This window comes from Phoca vitulina, unplaced genomic scaffold, assembly GCF_004348235.1.
Source record: "Phoca vitulina isolate PV1807 unplaced genomic scaffold, GSC_HSeal_1.0 scaffold25, whole genome shotgun sequence".
Classification (NCBI taxonomy): Eukaryota; Metazoa; Chordata; class Mammalia; order Carnivora; family Phocidae; genus Phoca; species Phoca vitulina.
In genome coordinates, this window is record NW_022589728.1 from 10,801,802 (window position 1) to 10,821,474 (window position 19,673).

Sequence of the window (19,673 nt, forward strand, 5' to 3'; positions counted from 1 at the left end):
ATAGAGAAGTCCTGGAAGGACATTCCTGGAAGAGAAAGCAGCTTTTGCAAAGATACGGGGCACAGAATAACTCAACCACGGTGGGAAATATCAAGTAGTTTGCGGCTAGAATGTTGTAATGCTTAGAAAGAAATTATGTGAAATGAAACTACGAAAATAGTTTGTGAAGTAAAATCATTGAGGAATCCTTTATATTTTAGAAGAATGATGAGTTGATTAAGGTCACATACTTAGAGCAAACCTGAAACTAAATTTTTAAAAAACCATAAGGTGGAGTGATATTTGTTATTTAAAGAGTGTTTGAAAAGCCCATTTCTTTTCTGGGATTGCGTTTGAGTATTTGTGAGTATGAAGTAACTTCTGGGGAATGAGTGACCTAAGAGTTCATACAACTTAGGTTAATATTTGTTTAAGGAAAAGCTTCTATGAGAAAATGTTTGAGAACACTGCTCACTGATTTTTGAAATTTACCACTCATCCAGTTCATTTTTCATGAGAAAAAGGGGATCTTGTAGGTGGCCAGTGGCAGAACTAGAAGTAGAAACCAAAAATAGTAATAGTACTAGATTAAAAGTCAACATTTGTTCCAGTGAATTTAAAATGATTTTATGATGTTGGTAAAATGGTTGGAAATGTAAATAAAATGTGTTTAAGAGGGAAGCTTAATGATTTTTTGAGACACAGAAAAGGTACTCTATTTTATTTCCCTGGATTAATAGAATTAAACCATTTCTTATTGCGCTGTCTCATGAATTTGCATTTTATTTACAGATACAAGCTCTATTTTCCCCTTAAAAACTGTATCAGGCCTTTTTTTTTTTTTTTGAAGATTTTATTTATTTGAGAGAGAGGGGGAAGAGCATGAACGGGGAGGGGAGGGAGAGAGGGAGAAGCAGACTCAGGCCTGTTGTGGAGCCAATCCCAGGACCCTGAGGTCATGACCTGAGTGGAAGGCAGATGATTAATCGACTGAGCCACCCAGGCACCCCTGTATCGGGCCATTTTTATTTGGCATTTTATTGGCGTTTCTAGCCCAGGAAAATTAGGCCAAAAAAAAAAGAAAAGAAAAGAATGTAGTAACTCAGATAGTGGATTTGGATTGACATTTTTCCAAAGATCTACAAATGGCCAATAAGCAGATGAAAAGATGCTGAACATCATTGGTTATCAGAGAAATATAAAACTACAGTGGGATGCTACTGCACATCTACTAGGATGGCTGTAATAAAAAAGATAATAGCAAGAATTGGCAAAGATATGGAGAAATTGGAACTCTCCCTTACATGTTGCTGGTGGGAATGTAAAATGGTACAGTTACTTTGGAAACCAGTTTGGCAGTTCCTCAAAAAGTGAAACAGAGAGTTAACCATGAGACCCAGCAATTCTACTCTTAGCTGTATACCAAGAGAATTAAACATATATATATGTTTACATAAACACTTGGATGTAAATGTTCATTAGCATCATTAATAGCATTGTTCTTAATAGTCAAAAACTGTAAAAACCCAAAATGTTACTGACTGATGAATGGATACCCAAAATGTAGCATGTCCGTGGTGTGGAATGTTTTTGAGTCATTAAAAGGAATGAAGTACTGGTACATGCTATATAGCATGGATGAATTTTGAAGGCATTATACTAAGTGAAAGAGAAACAGACATGAAAGTTCACATATTCTGTGATTCTTGATTAAATGTCCAGAATAGGCAAATCAAGAAGCAGAAAGTAGATTTTTAGTTGCCTGGAGCTGGAGGGAGGGGAGAATGGATAGGCATGGAGTTTTTTTGGGGGTGATGGAAATGTTCTAATTATAAATGGTAAGGATGGCTGCACAACTGTAGGTATATTAAAACTGTAGAATTGTATACTTTAAAAATGAATTTTATGGTGTGCAAAGTATGTAAGTTTTTTCAAATTTTTATTTATTTACTTATTTAAGATTTTATTTATTTATTTGACAGAGAGAGACAGCGAGAGAGGGAACACAAGCAGGGGGAGTGGGAGAGGGAGAAGCAGGCTTCCCTTGGAGCTGGGAGTCCGATGTGGGGCTTGATCCCAGGACCCTGGGACCATGACCCGAGCCGAAGGCAGACGCTTAATGACTGAGCCACCCAGGCGTCCCTATAAATTTTTTCTTGAAGATTTATTTATTTTAGAGAGAGGGAGCACATGGGTGGGAGGGGCAGAGGGAGTGGGAGAGAGAATCTCAAGCAGACTGCACTGAGCAGGGAGCCTGATGCGGGGCTCCATCTCAGGACCCTGAGATCATGACCCGAGCCAAAACCAAGAGTTGGACACTTAACTGTGCCACTCAGGTGCCCCAAAGTACATACGTTTTTTTAAAAGTACAGTTATTCGGCATCCAGCCCAGAGACAGAAACCATATAGCAATTTGAACAGTGAAAATTTAATGTACAGAATTATTAATTATAACATGATTAAAGGAACAAGAATTGTAAAAAGTAAAGTAGTAAAGAGTGAAGAGAACTTTAATGAATACAGGAAGAGCAGATTTCATAAGTACCTACCATCTCCAGGGCTGAGTTAGAGTGCCCCAAGAAGAGGCTGTCCTCTTCCTGTGCCTGACAGCCCAGACCTTGTTGGAGAGTGCAGTTGTTGCTCAGTGGATAATGAAGTTGGTTTCTCAAAACCAAACTTCCTGGAAATTCTCCCTGTGGAGTGCTGGTGGAGGCCAGCTACAGGAAGGTGCTGCACCTTGGAACTTGCTGCACCTGACAGGAGTGTTAGGGAAAGCTACTCATGGGGAGATGCCTTTCAGGTGGCACCATGCTGGGAAGCTGCTCAACAGAGTGCTGGGGTCGGTGTTGGTTTTGTGCACTGAAGGCGTTGGGTGCTTAAGCTGCTCCCTGCCAGGAGCAAGATGCTAGAGAAGCAGGTACTGCAGGAGCCTGGTTGGAGTGTATACTGGAACCTGGAATGAAAAACCTTTTCTCCTCCAATGTATCTTCAGCTCCCTGCACTGACAAAGCTCAACCTCATGCTAGGTGGCCACAGACCGGTATATAAAAGGCCCAGCTCCATTTGCAGAGCCCCCTAATGCGTCGATTTGGAGATGGGAGGTAATAAATTGATAGCCAGCTCAAGAACCTCTGACAAACCCACCCTGTGCCAATTTGGGATATATTCTGTTTTGTTGGGTTTAAAGAGAGTACCAGATACTCACCTCAAAAATAAAATTTTCAAGTACATATCCTTGTGATAGTTTTAGAGAACTTTGTTTTAAATTATTACATTATTACAAAAAGCTATGGTCATTCATGTATTATATGATCTCACTGATATGAGGAATTCTTAATCTCAGGAAACAAACTGAGGGTTGCTGGAGTGGTGGGGCATGGGAGGGATGGGTTGGCTGGGTGATGGACATTGGGGAGGGTATGTGCTATGGTGAGCACTGTGAATTGTGTAAGACTGATGAATCACAGACCTGTACCTCTGAAACAAATAATACATTATATGTTTTTTTTAAAAAAAAAAAAGTAGGAAGGGAAAAATGAAGGGGGGGAATCAGAGGGGGAGATGAACCATGAGAGATAAAGGACTCAGAAACAAACAGGGTTCTGGAGGGGAGGAGTTGGGGGGGATGGGTTAGCCTGGTGATGGGTATTAAAGAGGGCACGTATTGAATGGAGCACTGTGTGTTACATGCAAACAATGAATCATGGAACACTACATCAAAAACTAATGATGTAATGTATGGTGATTAACATAACGTAATAAAGTAAAAAAAAGCAATGGTCATTAAAAAACATTGAACAGTATAGAAATGTTTAAAATGTAATAATTTCCATCTTACTCCTCAGTCCTTTAATATCTGTATCATTTATGTCTCCTAAAGAAAAGATTATCATTAACAATTGGTGTATATATTTTTTCCTAAGTACGTATATAAGAATATATGTGGGTGGCATATATATACATATGTATATTTTTTTCTTAGTGATAAGAGATTTCATAGATATTGTATAGGAGCTCTTTTAGGTTTTTGTTTGGATACAATCCTTACTTATTTGCCAAGCACTTGTGTAAGCTAGGTAAGTCACATAACCATTCTATTTGAGATTTTAAACTTGAAATGAAGGGACTTTTCCTTGAAGGGAAATTTAAGATCTGCAGTGGATATGGTTTGATAGTAGTGGTAAGGGAGGGAGAAGCAGTTTGGTAACCAGTAATCAGTTTTTAGTATAGGCTAGATGTTCATATTTTTCCATGTGTTTTGCAATTTAAATGTTTCTTATTGTGTTAAAAATTTATAGATGTTTATATGTATTGCTGGTTTATACATACTATTTAAATTTCAGGGATGCCTGGGTGGCTCAGTTGGTTAAGCATCTGCCTTCAGCTCAAGTCATGACCCCAGGGTTCTGGGATCGAGTCCTGCATCCGGCTCCTTGCTCAGCAGGGAGCCTGCTTCTCCCTCTGCCTGCAGCTCTCCCTGCTTGTGTGTGCGCTCTCTCTCTCTCTGACAAATAAATAAAAACTTTAAAAAAAAAAAATAAATTTCAATGAAATTTGAATTATAGAATTTTTTTTGTTTTTTCTTTAGAAAAATCCTCCAAAAATGTCTCTGTACCCATCTCTTGAAGACCTGAAGGTAGACAAAGTTATTCAGGTATGTTCAAATTGTTTATGTACTTTTCTTTAATATATACAGTGTCATACATTCTACTTGTAGGTGAAGTGAAGCAGAGAACTTAAATAGCAGATGTATTCATTTTTACACTTACACATTTTTCAGTTTATTGATTGCAGACTAAAAAGTACAGAAAAGCTACCAATTCTTTTTCATTTCACTGTGAGATAATGGACATAGGATATTATTTCTTTAAAACTGTACTTAAACTCTTTCAAGATAGCTTGATTTTTAAGACTAAAATTTAAATTAAATACCATATACTTAAGTTGGTAAGATGCACTTCGACTCTTTTGATGGTGATAGTTTTGTTTAAAATCAGTACGTTCTTTGGATCTTCAGATAGGACCGATATTTAAAAATAATTCTTTGCCTTTACTTTGAAGTTAAAAAATTACAGAAATGGTGAATGCTATTTGAAGTGTAAGAGCACAATGAAAGCGAAGTCATTTGTTTCCTTTTAGATATAAGTGGTAGACATTTCATGTACTGATCCTCTAAATGTCTAAATGTTAGATATTATAGTATTTCTAATTTCATGAAGTCAAAAACTTTTTGTAGTCCTTCAAGTAAGTATTAGCTTTGAAGATAGATGCTTCTGCTTAAGAAAGTTTGGGAATAGGGGTCAAGTCTTGCTGTTTTGTAAGTTTTTATTCTGTTTAGCTGGGGATAATTTGTAGTACTTCAAAGCTTCTTTACCCTGAGAATTCTTTTACTTGGGGCCTTGGCCCCAGTTTACCCTAAGTAAGATTTACTTCTTAATAATTATTTAATGGGCAGAAAAATTTATTACAAACTTGTGATAAGTCTTAAGCAACATCTGTATAAAAGTGTCTTTTAGACAAAATGTTGGCCTTTCTAGGATGAAAACCCCCAACAGTAATAGTAGCATTTTTATGGCTGGAATTGTTACCTGTAGCAATGATTGGGTAAATATGGTGGGAGATCATGAACACATATTTTCCATCATAAATCCATTGAGGATATTAAAATGTGGTTTGAAAATCTCTGAAATCTGTTCAGCTGCTAAATAAAGGCTTTGATGCTTCAATGTTAAGAGGTTTGTTTAGTTACCTTAAATGCTCGATTTCTTTCTTCAGTATTTTGTCAGTATTTTTCTCATGGGGTTTTTATTTCTGCAAAGTTCATCTGACCAAGCATACTTTGTTTTTAAAAAGCGTTTATCTGGGGGCGCCTGGGTGGCTCAGCCGTTAAGCGTCTGCCTTCGGCTCAGGTCATGATCCCAGGGTCCTGGGATCGAGCCCCACATCGGGCTCCCTGCTCCGTGGGAAGCCTGCTTCTCCCTCTCCCACTCCCCCTGCTTGTGTTCCTTCTCTCGCTGTGTCTCTCTCTGTCAAATAAATAAAAAATCCTTAAAAAAAAAAAAAAAAAAGCGTTTTATCTGAAATCCATAGCCTTCAAGAATAACAGGCCATTAATATGACATCAGAGCGGTAAATGATAAGGATTTGCAGACAGATGTGAAAGAATGACTAATCTCTTTTCATTTTTTTTTGTTAGTTTTTATAGAATTGAACTGTTAAGCGTCTGCCTTCAGCTCAGGTCATGATCTCAGGGTCCTGGGATCGAGCCCCACATCAGGCTTCCTGTTGCGCAGGGAGTCTGTCTGCTTCTCGCTCTCCCTCTGCCCCTCCCCCCACTCATGCTCTCTCTCTCTCTCTCTCTCTCTCTCTCTCTCTCTCTCTCTCTCTCTCTAGTAAATAAAATCTTTAAAAAAAAAAGCATTGAACTCTAACCATGGTTGACTTTGAGCAGAGGTTTTTGGTTTTGAAACAGAAAAAAGAAAGTTGATATTGACAGATGTTTGATTGGAAAATAGGTCTACAAACACATCACACTGACCTCTTTAAGGAGAAGCAAATTATATGGGTATTTCCATTAGAAGACCTTTTATGTTCTGAGCAGAAAGTTAGCTGCCTAGACATGTAACCATGAGTAAGGAGGGGGAAACATGAGTTTTTATTCTTTCTGTATTTGAAAATATTCCTGCCTTAGCCACTATAGTCTTGGGCTGGTTTTTCTTGTTGTTGTTTCCTTTTCTCTGATAGAGAGGTACTTAGGTTTATTTTTGTTCTTGAGATGTCCCTGCATAGGTAGCATTTATTTTCTAATCTTCTGACCTTGTTACACCACAGTAAAGCTAAATTAATTTGCAGCAGTGAACTGGCAGTTCGTATTTTGTAAACTATTTTACAAAAGCCATTAGGCTGTTGCTTTTAGCATCATAAAATCCCTGAATCCCTGTCCATTATGAATCCTTAACAGGAGTCTGTTGTTATACCTATATAAAATAAGCTTTTAAGAAATAGTGATGTAACAGAGACCCAGTGCTTACCACTCCTAAGACAGTGAGCATGGCTCCACACTTATGCTCTAGCAGTAACTGTGGTGCTCCTTGGGGGACCTCATTCCATCCCCCTTTTTTTTTAATAGTTTGAGATTTCACATAAGTCTGAAATAATTTGCCTCATTTAATGACATACAGTCTTTAAGCCCTTGATATACCATCTTTCTTCTGTTTTATTTTTATTACAGATTACATAATAAATATATAACTATTAGAGAGCTCTCTATATATAATGTATTCCTTGGATAAGAATAAAAGCAATGAGTAAAAGAATAGAAAATACTAACCAATGTAAAAAGGAACAATTTAAAAAATATATATTTTATTATTTTTTTTTATTTTAGAGAGGAGAGTGATCAGGGGAGAGGGAGAGAGAATCTTAAGCAGACTATACACTGAGCACAGAGCCCAACTCGGGGCTCCGTCTCACGACCCTGAGGTCATACACAACCTGAGATGAAACCGAGTCAGGCCCTTACCTGACTGCGTCACCCAGGTGCCCCAGTACGTTCTATTTTTTAAAGCAGTTTTAGGTTCACGGGAAAATTGAATGGAAGGTACAAATTCCATCTTAATTGCCCTTCCCTGAACACATACACATAGCACATCTTCCCCCACTATTAATATTCTCACCTGAGTGGTACATTTGTTACAATTGATTAACATACAGTGACTTGTTATCACCACTCAAAGTCCATAGTTTACATTAGGGTTCACACTTGGTGTTGTTTTGACAAATGTGTAATGACATATAGGCACCGTTGTAGTATTGTATAGAATCTATAATCATATAGAAGTCTGTATTATAGAACACTGCCCTAAAAATTTTTGTCTATTCTTCCCTCCTTCCCCACTCATCTCTGGCAACTGCTGATCTTTTTACTGTCTCTGTAGTTTGCCTTTTCCAAAATGTCATACAGTTGGAATCCTACTGTATCCAGGCTTTTCAGATTGGTTTCTTTCACTTAATAATATGCATTGAAGTTTCCTCCATGTCTTTTCATGGCTTGGAAGTTCATTTCCTTTGAGTGAACAGTGTTGTTGTTTTTTTTTTTCCCTTAGAGATTATCCAAGAAGTAATCCACTGGCTCCTAGCTCCTTTTAGCTGATAGCTGGTGAAAGAACTTTGAAAATTCAATGTACTTTGAGTTTGTGGACTATTATTTAAAATTATAGAGATTTTCATTGCATTTTATTTCAATTTAGAATGTGACAAATTGTAAAACAATAAATACTAAAGTACAAGCATATCAGAACATTTACAATCCAAATGAGTGAAGTAGGTTCCAGTGCATTTAGAGGCTATACTTACTTAAATTAAGCATTTATCACTCCAAGCATCTTTGGGATTACTCTTGTCATTCATTTCAGGGCTAGGTTAAGGTATAGGTATAAACTTCATTATGTAATCCACATATTTCAAATTAAGTAAAAAGTGATATTATAGATTGGCCATACAACCAATCTTGTCTCTAAATGATACATGGCTATTTTAGAAAGTCAGATCTATCTGTATAGGAAAAAGGATTCCGTCTTGGAATACTTAATGTGACATGGGCTATGAAGGCAGCCTGAGAAGAGTTCCTGGCATATTTGAGCATGAGTAGCATTTTGATAAATAGGTACATTGCAAAACGATTTTGACAAGTTTGTTTAAAAGTTACAAATTACATTATTTTAATCATTCTTTTATGGCAGTGATATTTTGTAGTTTTTTTTGTATTTAGTATAGTGTTATCCCCTTCTTATAGTTGCTAAAATGAAGATTATTTCAGTAGGATATGCTAGAATGGCAAAACATTAGCAACTTAGTATTTAAATTTTTAAGGTTTTTTTGATATGTGACTTGTATGAATATGGTTGAGCTTTTTCTTTATGCAAATAAAATATTATTAGGGTAGTTAGTAAAAAAAAAAAGAATGAAAATGTAAAATGTGTAGCCATGCATTTTATAATGCATTTTGAAAATACTAATAAATTTGCAACAGCACTATGAAATATTGGCCATGTGGTAGTCAAATTTTATATCCATAGTGTTAAAATACTTCAATATGAAATGTATTTTAGATTTGGAGATTTTCTTTGAAAAACATGTTGAAGTGTTTAAAATTAAACTTTAAAATTTTTAAAAAAAGATTTTATTTATTTTAGAGAAAGAGCGAGTGCAAGCAGTGGGGGGAAGAAGCAGAGGGAGAGGGAGAAAGAGAACCTCAAGCAGACTCTGCCCTGAGCCTGGAGCAGAGGCAGGGCTTAATCTCAGACCCTGAGATATGACCTGAGCTGAAATCAGGAGTCAGATGCTCAACCAACTGAGCCACCCAGGTGCCCCCAAATTAAACTTTATTGAATAAGACTTCAATGTTTTAGTTCCTTTTTGGAAGTACTAAATTTAACTTGTAAATTACATAAGAATTTTAAGTAAATGTATATATAGCATTGTTAGAATTTTCTTCTTTTCTTTTTCAGGCTCAAACTGCCTTTTCTGCAAACCCGGCCAACCCAGCAATTTTGTCTGAAGCTTCTGCTCCCATCTCTCAAGATGGAAGTAGGTTTATACTTTGGGTTCATTCTTCTTGAACTGAAATATGTTTAAGTCTTCTTTTACTGAAATAGGGAATCCAAGATTTTTTTAATCTGCAGCATAAAATATGTGGTTAAAGTACTAGTCATGGTAAGAAAAAAATGTTTACTTCAAAAAAAATAACCCTTTAATAAAGTGAACTATGAATATGAAGATAGGTTTTATAACTTAATCAAAATTAAGTGAATTAAGTTAAATCTCAACCCTCATAAATCCCTAACTTATGACTGATTGATTTATGAAGAAAATGTGTATGTGAACTGTGCCCCATGCTGCTGCTCTTGAACTTCTGAACTGTCCTCCATCTTTGTGGGGTGAGGGTGGGGTTTGAAATTTCCAACCACCTCCTTTTGGGGGAGCTTCCCAAATTTTGAAATCTTTATTAGGTCTCCATATACTTCTCTTTGGTTCCTTTTTCTTCTAAGTTTATAGGGATTTAGGATATGACTTAAGATAAAAAGAGTATTAAGTAGGTTTTTGTAGCCAGACATAACTATTGGTAACATTCTTTTAGAAAATTCATTTTAAATCACAAATCATGTAAAAAAGAACATTTGGAAATAGGACCTAACTCTGCTACTAAGTTAAGTACTGTTAATATTTAAATATATTGTTTCTAAGATTTCATTGGAATGTGGTTTAACTTTTTTTTTAAATGGTAAGATACTAAATACACTTTTATAAGCTTTGATTTTTTTTTTATTGTAGTTCAGAAGAATCATTTCATAGCGGTGTTTATTAAATGAGTTGTAAAGTAGCTGGCTTGACAATAAACATTGTAGTCAGTTCTGAGGTGGAGAATCAATGGTATGCTTATGAAATTCCTAATCAAATAGGTTTATTTTAAGAAAAAAGAAAGGCAAGATAATTTATTTGGAAAAATTATTTCTAGACTATTTAAACTTTTTCTATATTTCCCATTTCTAATTATTATAGAGATAAGGAGACGATTTTTCCAAATTGCTAATTTAGATTTATTCTAGATTTTATAAAATACACGTCATTTTTTCAACACAAGTAGAAGCCCATAATAACAACAGTTTTCATTTTAAATATTCTAATTTTTTTAAATTCATTCATTCATGTTAGATCTCTATCCTAAATTGTATCCGGAGCTCTCCCAGTACATGGGCCTGAGTTTAAATGAAGAAGAAATCCGTGCAAATATGGCCTTGGTCCCTGGAGCATCAGTTCAGGGGGTACGTATATTGTACTTAATTTTGAATTGTATAAAATCATATTTTAGATGTAGACAAAAGCTCTCCTCTTTGTGGCCAACTCACAGATTTATAACTTTAGCGTTGACCTCTCTTCTCTAATTTTAGACTGCCTTCTGGATATCACTTCTTAAATGATCTACTTTCTTCCAGCCTTTTACCGCTTTTCTAATTTATTAGGAGTTAAAGATCCAGATGCCTTTGACTAGTCCATTCTCCTTAGTCTTCTGTATTTAGTCATTACTAAGACCTAGTGATTCTGTCCTCCCCATGTTTCTTGTATTCACTTTATCCATTCCAGTCCTACTATGACCCTTTTCAGGGTTTCTGTACTTCTAACCTAGATTATCACAGTCATATCTTAAATTTTCTCTAGTAACTTCTTATATCAAACAGTACTAAGTTGCTGCTAGCTTAATCTTTCTGAAGTACAGGTCTGTCATATTTTTTTTTTTTTTTGGTCATAATCTTTTAACATTCTGAAGTCTAAAGCTCCCCATAAAAGACCCCAAATTCTAGGCTTTCAAATATAATGTATCTCGTAGCCTCTTATTAAGGTCCTTGCTGTAAGGCCATAGCATTTATAGTACTTATAATTATGGTTAAATTATGAAGGACAGGGTTGATAGCTATCTTGTTGCCATAACCCCAGTGCTTAATACAATACCTGGCATTTATTTATCAAATATTTATTGAAAACTTGCTTATATTAGGGCCCATTCGGTAGACTGGAATGTCAACAGAAATAAGGAATTAGACAGAAAGGTTGAAGAATTGAAAAAAACAGGCATGGAACAGAGATGTAATTGCAGAAAGTCGCTGCTCCTTCTAGGACTGGAGTGACACAGGGAAGAGTTGGAATTTTCAGAACCTAGAAGCTTGGGGGAAGGACCCCTTGGAACTGGGCTTCAACACACCCTGGAGGAGCAGACACTGCTATTAGTACTAATACCTCTGAGAGCTTGCAAGCGAGGCTGGTTCTGGGCGGGTGGCAGTAAAAGCTGGAGAATGGAATCAGCTGCTTCCACCAGGGTTAAGGGTGAGGCCGAGGCAGAGCTGATAGGAGCTGGAAACAAAGAGGAAGGAATAAGGCATTTGTCCTCCTGCAGCCTTCGAGCCTCCTGTGGTGGATGCTAACCAGAAATCTGCTGACAAAGGAATATGTAATTTGCACAGTTCAAGCTCCATCATTGCCACGTATAGTCTAGGTGGGTTTGGAGGTGACAAACAGTAGCTTAATACCCATTACTGCCTACTCCTTTGACTACTCTTGTATATCCACACAGTTTTTAACTTCGAATGACAGCAATAACTGCATAGTCTCCCTTTAAAAGATGCAGTTCTTGGTAAAATTGAGGTTCAGCCCACTTTCTGGTAAGGGGGACCCTACGGTAAGCATTTTAAGATTTGCTGGCCACACATGGTTTCTGTCGCATATTATTCTTGTTTGTTTGCTAACAACCTTTTAGAAATACAAAACTAATATTTAATCCAGGGGTGTACAAAACCAAGCAAATTACCTCTGATAGAATGAAGTACTCCTACCCTTACCCCAAGATGGGGCAGTGCCAGTTATCATAGCCATCTCTGGGCAGCGGCCTGTGGTATCAGTTACTGTGCAATATTAATTACCCCTTAGTATTCACATTCTCAGCTGAGTATTTTTGGTGTAAAGACAAAAGTATAAAGTCCACTGCTATAAAAAATTCATGTTGGGGCGCCTGGGTGGCTCAGTCGGTTAAGCGTCTGCCTTTGGCTCAGGTCAAGATCCCAGGGTGCTGGGATGGAGCTCCGCATCGGGCTCTCTGCTCAGCAGTAAGCCTGCTTCTCCCTCTCCCACTCCCCCTGCTTGTGTTCCCTCTCTCACTCTTGTCTCTTTCTGTCAAATACATAAATAAAATCTTAAAAAAAAAAATTCATGTATTTAAGGTATGGAGGAACAAAAAGATTGTTATATTTACAGAAAATTTACAGGTAAATCAAAGAAGGTAGTTATGGCTACTGCGATTCTTATTTTGGTGACTGATCATGAAGCTGTAGTTAGTATTATGACTCCTTTTGTCTACTACACATTCTATACCCCGTTTGCCCTTGAGTTGGTCTTTTCTTAATACCTACTGGGGTGACCTAAACCATTTTGAAGTGTCAGAATCTCCTTCTTAAGAATCTTGCTTTTTCTTTCATTTTTATTTTGTTGCTGGAGATTTCTATTAACTATTTCCATCTAGTGACTTTTTCATTTCGCATACTGTGTTTTTCTTTAGATGTTCCATCTGGCTTTAAGTCCTTGAGCATACTGAGCAAATTTATAGTAGCTATTTTAAAATCCCAGTTTGCTAATTTTCTGATCTATTATTTCTGAATTTCTATTAACTGATTTTTCTCCTGATTATGGATTACATTTTCCTGCTTGTTCACATCCCACCTATTTTTTTTTTAAATCAGAACAGGACATTGTGAATTTTACATTTTTAGGTGCTGGATTATGTCTGTCTTCTTTAAAAAGTGTCAGCCCTTGTTCTGGCAGGCAATTAAGTTACATATGCATCAGCTTGGTCCTTCCGAGGCTTGATTTTACACGTTGTTAGGGTAAGTCTGAAGCAGCCTTTATTGTAGGGTTGTCGTAGCCCCATTACTCAAGATGTATGTCCCCTCGGGTTCTCTGCTGAAGGCCCTGGGTGAGCACACCACTTTTGCTGGTAGGACCTTGGATGTCTCCCAACCCTGTGTGATTTGCAGGAAGGCTCAGCTTACAGCTTCCTGCATGTACTTTGCCTGGCCTCTGGAGCTTTACCTCACAGATACTGAGATTAGTATTTAGCAAACGGTTCAAGGAGACCTGTATATAGATTTCTGGAGCTTTTTCTCTGTGTAGGTCCCTCCTCTTTGGGACCCAGCCCTGAAAATTCTTGCTGTTTTACTAGCTGCTTCAGCCTTCCTGATTTTTGTCTCCTTAACATGAGCACAGTGCTTTGCTTGGGATTTGTACTTCTGCGTAGTAGATAGTAGTCTGGGTAGAAAGCCAGGCGACGAAGGGGCTCACCTCACGTGTTTCTTTTCTGTCAGGGATTGCTGCCCTACATTGCCTAATTTCCAATGTTCAAAAATTGTTGCCTCCTATTTTTCCTAATTTTTAGTTATTTATGGCAGTAGGGTAAGCCTGGCTCCATTTGACTACAAGCAGAAGTCTGTTTTTTGTTTGTTTGTTTTATTAATTTTACTGTTGGACATGGAGGACCTAAAAGGCACCTCAGAGGACCTCTTGGATTCCAAACATACTCTAGACGCCATAATCTAGCAGCAACCCAATTTCTTCTCGGTAACTAGAATTAATCACAGTAGCCACTTCTGTAATCTCTTCTTGCTTTTGTTTCAGCGGCATATGAAGTCCGAAACTGCAGTCAGGTGGTGATCTGATTCAGGGGAACATTGTGTTCCCCAGTGAAGGCATTCCTCCCTCCTAAATAAGACCTTCACACTGTTGAGCTCAAGATGTGGGGACAGGATGCAAAAGTTCTGTGTGTGTTTAGATATAACAGTGAGAGGAACCATTCCCATGGCCACACCTTGGTTTCCAGATTTGGGCCTTGGAAGAAACTGCATCATGTATTTGGTTGCTCATTCAAAGCATGTATTGTATCCTTTAAGGTAGAACCCCTTTCAGTGTGTTGTCTCCCCCTGGCACCTTAAATGAGTAGAGATGAGAATCAGTAGCTTAAGAACCCACACATTCCAGGCACTGTGCCAGGTGCGGTAGATACAATAGTGAACCACAGCAATGCCCCCTTCCCCATGACACAGACTAGTGAAGCTCACATTGTAGACAAATAAACCAGTGCTTATGACATGAGCCAAATGGAAGAAGAGTAAGTGAATAAAGTGTTAGGGCTGTATTTTGATAGAGTGAGCATATATGTTCTGAGGGGTTGACATACGAGTAGAGAACTGAGTGAAATGAGGGTAAGGCATGTGAATATCCAGTGGGAGAACATTCCGTACAGTATAGACAGAACCTGAAGGCTTTCAGGCAGAAATGAACTTAGTGGACTTGAGAGACAAGACTTGTGTGATGAGCAGAGGAAGCAAGGCAGGACAGGGCAGCAGATGGCTTTGGATGGAGGGGTGGTGGGGACCAGGTGCTCTGGGGCCTTGTAAACCATGGTGTAAGGGCTTGGGATCAGAGTTGTGGGAGTGGTCTAATAGGATTTCTTTTCCCTTTTTTTTAAGATTTCTGTGCTTGCTCTGTGGAGAATCAGGAAGATGATCTAGAAGGTTATTATAGTAGCTCTCGTCAGAAATGGTTGCTTACTTACAATGGGGGAAGGGGACAGAGGTCAGTGTGGTGTTGATCATAATAAGTAAGAACACCTAGTAAGTCAAGTACTTAAAAATATTGCTGGAAAAAATATTTTCCAAAAGTAAAACTCACTCCAAAGAGCCCTCAACCCTTTATTCTGTATTCCAGCTAAACTAAATAATTTTTTTGCTTAAGTTTTTTCTGTTCTATCCCATTACCTGATTTTCCTGTGTCTCTTATAGCTGTAGTCATTTCTCTTTTGAACCTTTGTAATCTCACAAGTAATATTTTCTGGCATTGCGTTCTGATTTCTAGTGTAATTGTGTGTGTACATTACTCTTGTTAGACTGTCAGCTTTAGAATATGCTATCATAATTACTATGAATTCTGAACAAAAAATTGGCCATCTGTGGTGATTATGTAGTTGAGATTCCTCTTTCCCTATTATTGCTGCTCTGAGTTCTTAGCAGCATCACAGTTCTTAGGTAGGTCAGAGGGTTTTTTTGACAGATTCCAAAGAAGAAGCCTTTGATTAGCTTTTCCCTCACTATCTTTGGTTGAGAAAAGGGTTCACTTAAAGTAAGAAACCAGTTTTGGTCAAGAAAACTTGAGAAAATTGAAAAACTGGAAACATGGTACCTGCCATGCTTCCCTCGTATAGCCGTTCTTGGTCAGTCTGGTTTGTGCATACAATTCGTTAATGCATAAATGTTCATTATAGAGAATGAGAAATAATATTATCCTGCCTTGTGTGTGTGCCAGCTCTCATGTAAACATGCAGTTTTAATTCTCACAGTGGCACTGTGAGGTAAGAAGGTGCCCCCTCTTACAGAAACACTGAAAGGGTCAGTAGATGGCTAATAAAGATCAGATCACATATAAAAGAACCCTCTGGAAAATGTTTCGTGAGTTTCAGAAGTATGATATGACCTTTAAGCTTGAGGATAATACATTTGAGTGGAGACAAGCCACAGTATACATGAAGCAAATACCAGTGAATTCAGAAGGTAAGTCATTAAATCTATTGGAGGTGATAAATTTCCTTAAGAATTGGTAAATGAAAACTAAGGTCCTTTTGCGTAAATCAAACTTTATCTGAAGGAAACAGTATGCAAATTACTTTTTGGGAAACCACAACTGCGTATATTCAAGTTAATTATCATTATAGTTTTTTTTTTTCATGGAGAATGTTTCTAAGTATTGACACATCGTGTGTGTTTTTATTAGCAGTTGGTAACAAGACCTTCCAGTATGAACTATATGGTGGCTCCTGTAACTGGTAATGATGTTGGAATTCGTAGAGCAGAAATTAAGCAAGGGATTCGTGAAGTCATTTTGTGTAAGGATCAAGATGGAAAAATTGGGCTCAGGCTTAAATCAATAGATAATGTAAGTATTTTTAATTCTATTTCAGTTTGTCCAAATAGCTTGAGATATTAAGTGATCACTATTAGAATAATTTACAGTGGGGATGTTTTAATTAATTATAATATTGCATTTATAATCAAAATCATTTTAAATCTGCTAACTTAAATTTTTCCACTTGGGAGATGCCTTATTCTGAAGAGGCAGAGTTGGTACTTCATTACCTTAAATGAATTTTTTTTTTCTTTGAGTCTTCTTTCTGGAATAAAGTTCACTGGTCTTCACATATTATAACATAGTTTATACAAATAAAATTATGGCATTCAAATAGGGCATCATATGTGATGTTAAGAGACTGACCAGTGAGAATTGGTGGCCTTTATGGTGTGTATTTTTAAATTAAATAATGATCATTTAACTTGTGAAGTGGGTTTGCAGGTTTATTATTTCCATCCTTCATTTTGAATTTAGTAGGTCATTTTTTGAGTAAAAGTGATTTTCTAATTAGGGCAGCCATTCCTTTACCTTTATAATTACTTTCCCTCTTACCGCACCATACTGAGGAAATTAAACAGGGTTACTCTCTGAGGAGGTATTTAGGATTGTTAAGGACATGCTGAGTCTTTATCCCGATATGTGGTTTTAGGCATTACTTCTTGGACTCCTTATTAGTCTTAAGTCTTGTTAGTTCAGTGTGTCCAACTTTTTCACAAAGAAAATGATAATGAGTGTCCCACACTGTGGTAAATGGCTAGGTCTGATCTTGGCAGGAAGCCCCAACCCTGCCTGCCTACCCAGAGGGCTGAGGGCATCAATGACTGTACACACGTAACTTATTCAGGACACATCAGCATGCTTCTTCTGGAAGCCCTGACTTTACTGCTCTCCCTTCCTTTTGAATAGTACGTGCTGCCCATCTGCCAGGATTTCTTCTCTGCGCCTTTCTCTCTTAAAAGACAAGACACTCTTCATAGGCCCCTATCTCCAATGCAGTTATCCCTGCAGTGGATTTCTCCATTTGGCCAAAACTCATTGCTCTGACCATTTTACAGGGTGCCATCTAGTTTCCAGTATGGCCCTAAAGTAAACTGTAAGACACAGGACAGAAGTTATGTCTGACCCAGCCTAAGAGGATAGAAAGGGTCCAACTTTGTAGATGCTTTCGTATTTAATCAACTTTACTTTTCTTTTATACTTGTTCGTTTACATTTTCTCCAACATCTGAGATTGGGAGTTTATAGAAATAAAAATATCCATGTGGGTTTAGTTCTTTATCTGAACTTGAGTTTTCTGTATTTCATAGTAGACTCCTTCTAAGAACTGGAGTGGTATTAAATGTACCCACCTTTTAGGATGTTAAATAAACCCTTATCTTATTTATCTATAATTTAGCAGATGGGTTAAGGAGTCCTTCAGCTGTAAGGAGAGTTATGACCTTACACTAAACTATCATTTTTTAAACTAAAATCATGAAATTTCTCACAGTCGACTCGCTTTCCCTGTTAACAAAAACCATGTGCCAGAACCTATTTTGTATTCTACCAGACTCATAGGAGCTTACATTTATTATGGAAACCCTACTTTATTTTCCTTAGACTTTTTATCCAAGACGAAGGGGATGATTGAGGTTGGTCAGGTGGGTGGTGGGTCATGATTTGAGGTGGAAATTACTAGTGAGATCTCATTGCCCTGATAAAATTTTCAGTTTCCTTTTTGGGAGTAACGACACATATATTCATTTTTTACTAGGGTAGATTCCTAACCTGAACAGTTGGTTCCTAATTTTCCAGCTTTTTTAAATCATAACAGTGGTAAATAACCAAAGTTATTTTATTATTCTCTAGGGTATATTTGTTCAGCTGGTCCAGGCAAATTCTCCAGCCTCATTGGTTGGTCTGAGATTTGGGGACCAAGTACTCCAGATCAATGGGGAAAACTGTGCAGGCTGGAGCTCTGATAAAGCACACAAGGTGCTCAAACAGGCTTTTGGAGAGAAGATTACTATGACTGTTCGTGATAGGTAAGTTGACTATACAGTTCAAATGGAAATTTAAGACTAGTTTTACATTTTCCTGGGCTTTTAAGAGTCTGTGGATAAAATACTGTGTTGCAGAAGATTATCACATTATTGATCAGCCTTATACTCTGGCAGTTTTGTGTGTTGCAGATTCTTCTTACATAGTTTTCTTTTTAATAGCATTCTGGTTTTGTATGCATCTTATTTCAAAGCTTATAAAATTCATCCTCTAAGATGTTACTTTCCTGTCTCTCTAGATCATAAAAAAATGAATGTTGGAAAAGTAAGCAGTATGGCATCTCTGGCCTCACTTCCCAATATGCTGCTTAGACTACATCCAGCGTGGGATGGACACAGTGCCAGGGTCCCTGCAGAACTCCCAAGTGGAGTAGGAGTTCTTAAAATGTGGCCTTTTTGGGTGGTTATGACTCTATAGTTGTCAGGTGGGAAGATGAATATTTTATTTAGCTGTCAGTTTATGACCTAAACATTTAGGCACATGAAATAAGGGCCTCTATTTTTTCTTGCCCCTTAACAAGTGTTATGGGTGGACCTATATCACATTGTTACAGTTAGCTTTTGGATTTTTATTCTTCTCAGTTAAACTTAGTTTTATCTAACCTTGTTTCCAGTTTTCTCACACATGGTAGGCATTTTTAGTAAACATTTTGTAGATGAACACCAAATTTACTTTATATCTAAGGAAACTTTCAAAGAGTAACTTGGACCAATAGGAAGAATGAAAATTTTAATTTAATCCATTATGCTTACAGGCCCTTTGAAAGGACAGTTACCATGCATAAGGATAGTACTGGACATGTTGGCTTTATCTTTAAAAATGGAAAGATAACATCCATAGTGAAAGATAGTTCTGCAGCCAGAAATGGTCTTCTCACAGAACATAACATCTGCGAAGTCAACGGGCAGAATATCATTGGGCTGAAGGTAAGGAACAGAACTTGTGTCTTGTGCTGCAGTTTTATTTGAGCAAATGTCTTTTCCATTTGTCTGTTTTGGTGGTATTTTCACATTGACCTCCAAAATAAATACAAACTCAGTGGGGAGATGGGTGATGTGGGATCTGGGGCTCTGGCTGTGCTCTCAGGCCAAAGGAATTACTTGGGCTATTTGGAATTAACATTCCTATAGCAAAGGGCTTGACTCTATGATCTCA

At 37.3% G+C, this 19,673-nt stretch overlaps 1 protein-coding gene across 2 annotated transcripts in view; it reads left to right on the plus strand.

Annotated features, from left to right (window-relative positions):
• SDCBP (syndecan binding protein) overlaps positions 1–19,673 on the plus strand; it is a 35,798-nt gene that overhangs the window by 13,333 nt on the left and 2,792 nt on the right. Inside the window, exons 2-7 of one of the 2 annotated variants that reach the window (XM_032421520.1) lie at positions 4,568–4,633; positions 9,489–9,567; positions 10,693–10,802; positions 16,348–16,506; positions 18,327–18,502; positions 19,273–19,444. In XM_032421520.1, the coding sequence (XP_032277411.1) occupies positions 4,583–4,633; positions 9,489–9,567; positions 10,693–10,802; positions 16,348–16,506; positions 18,327–18,502; positions 19,273–19,444 (747 nt within the window). In that variant the 5' untranslated portion in view covers positions 4,568–4,582. Of the gene's footprint in view, positions 1–4,567; positions 4,634–9,488; positions 9,568–10,692; positions 10,803–16,344; positions 16,507–18,326; positions 18,503–19,272; positions 19,445–19,673 lie in introns of both variants that reach the window. The other variant, XM_032421519.1, reaches the window with a different exon arrangement.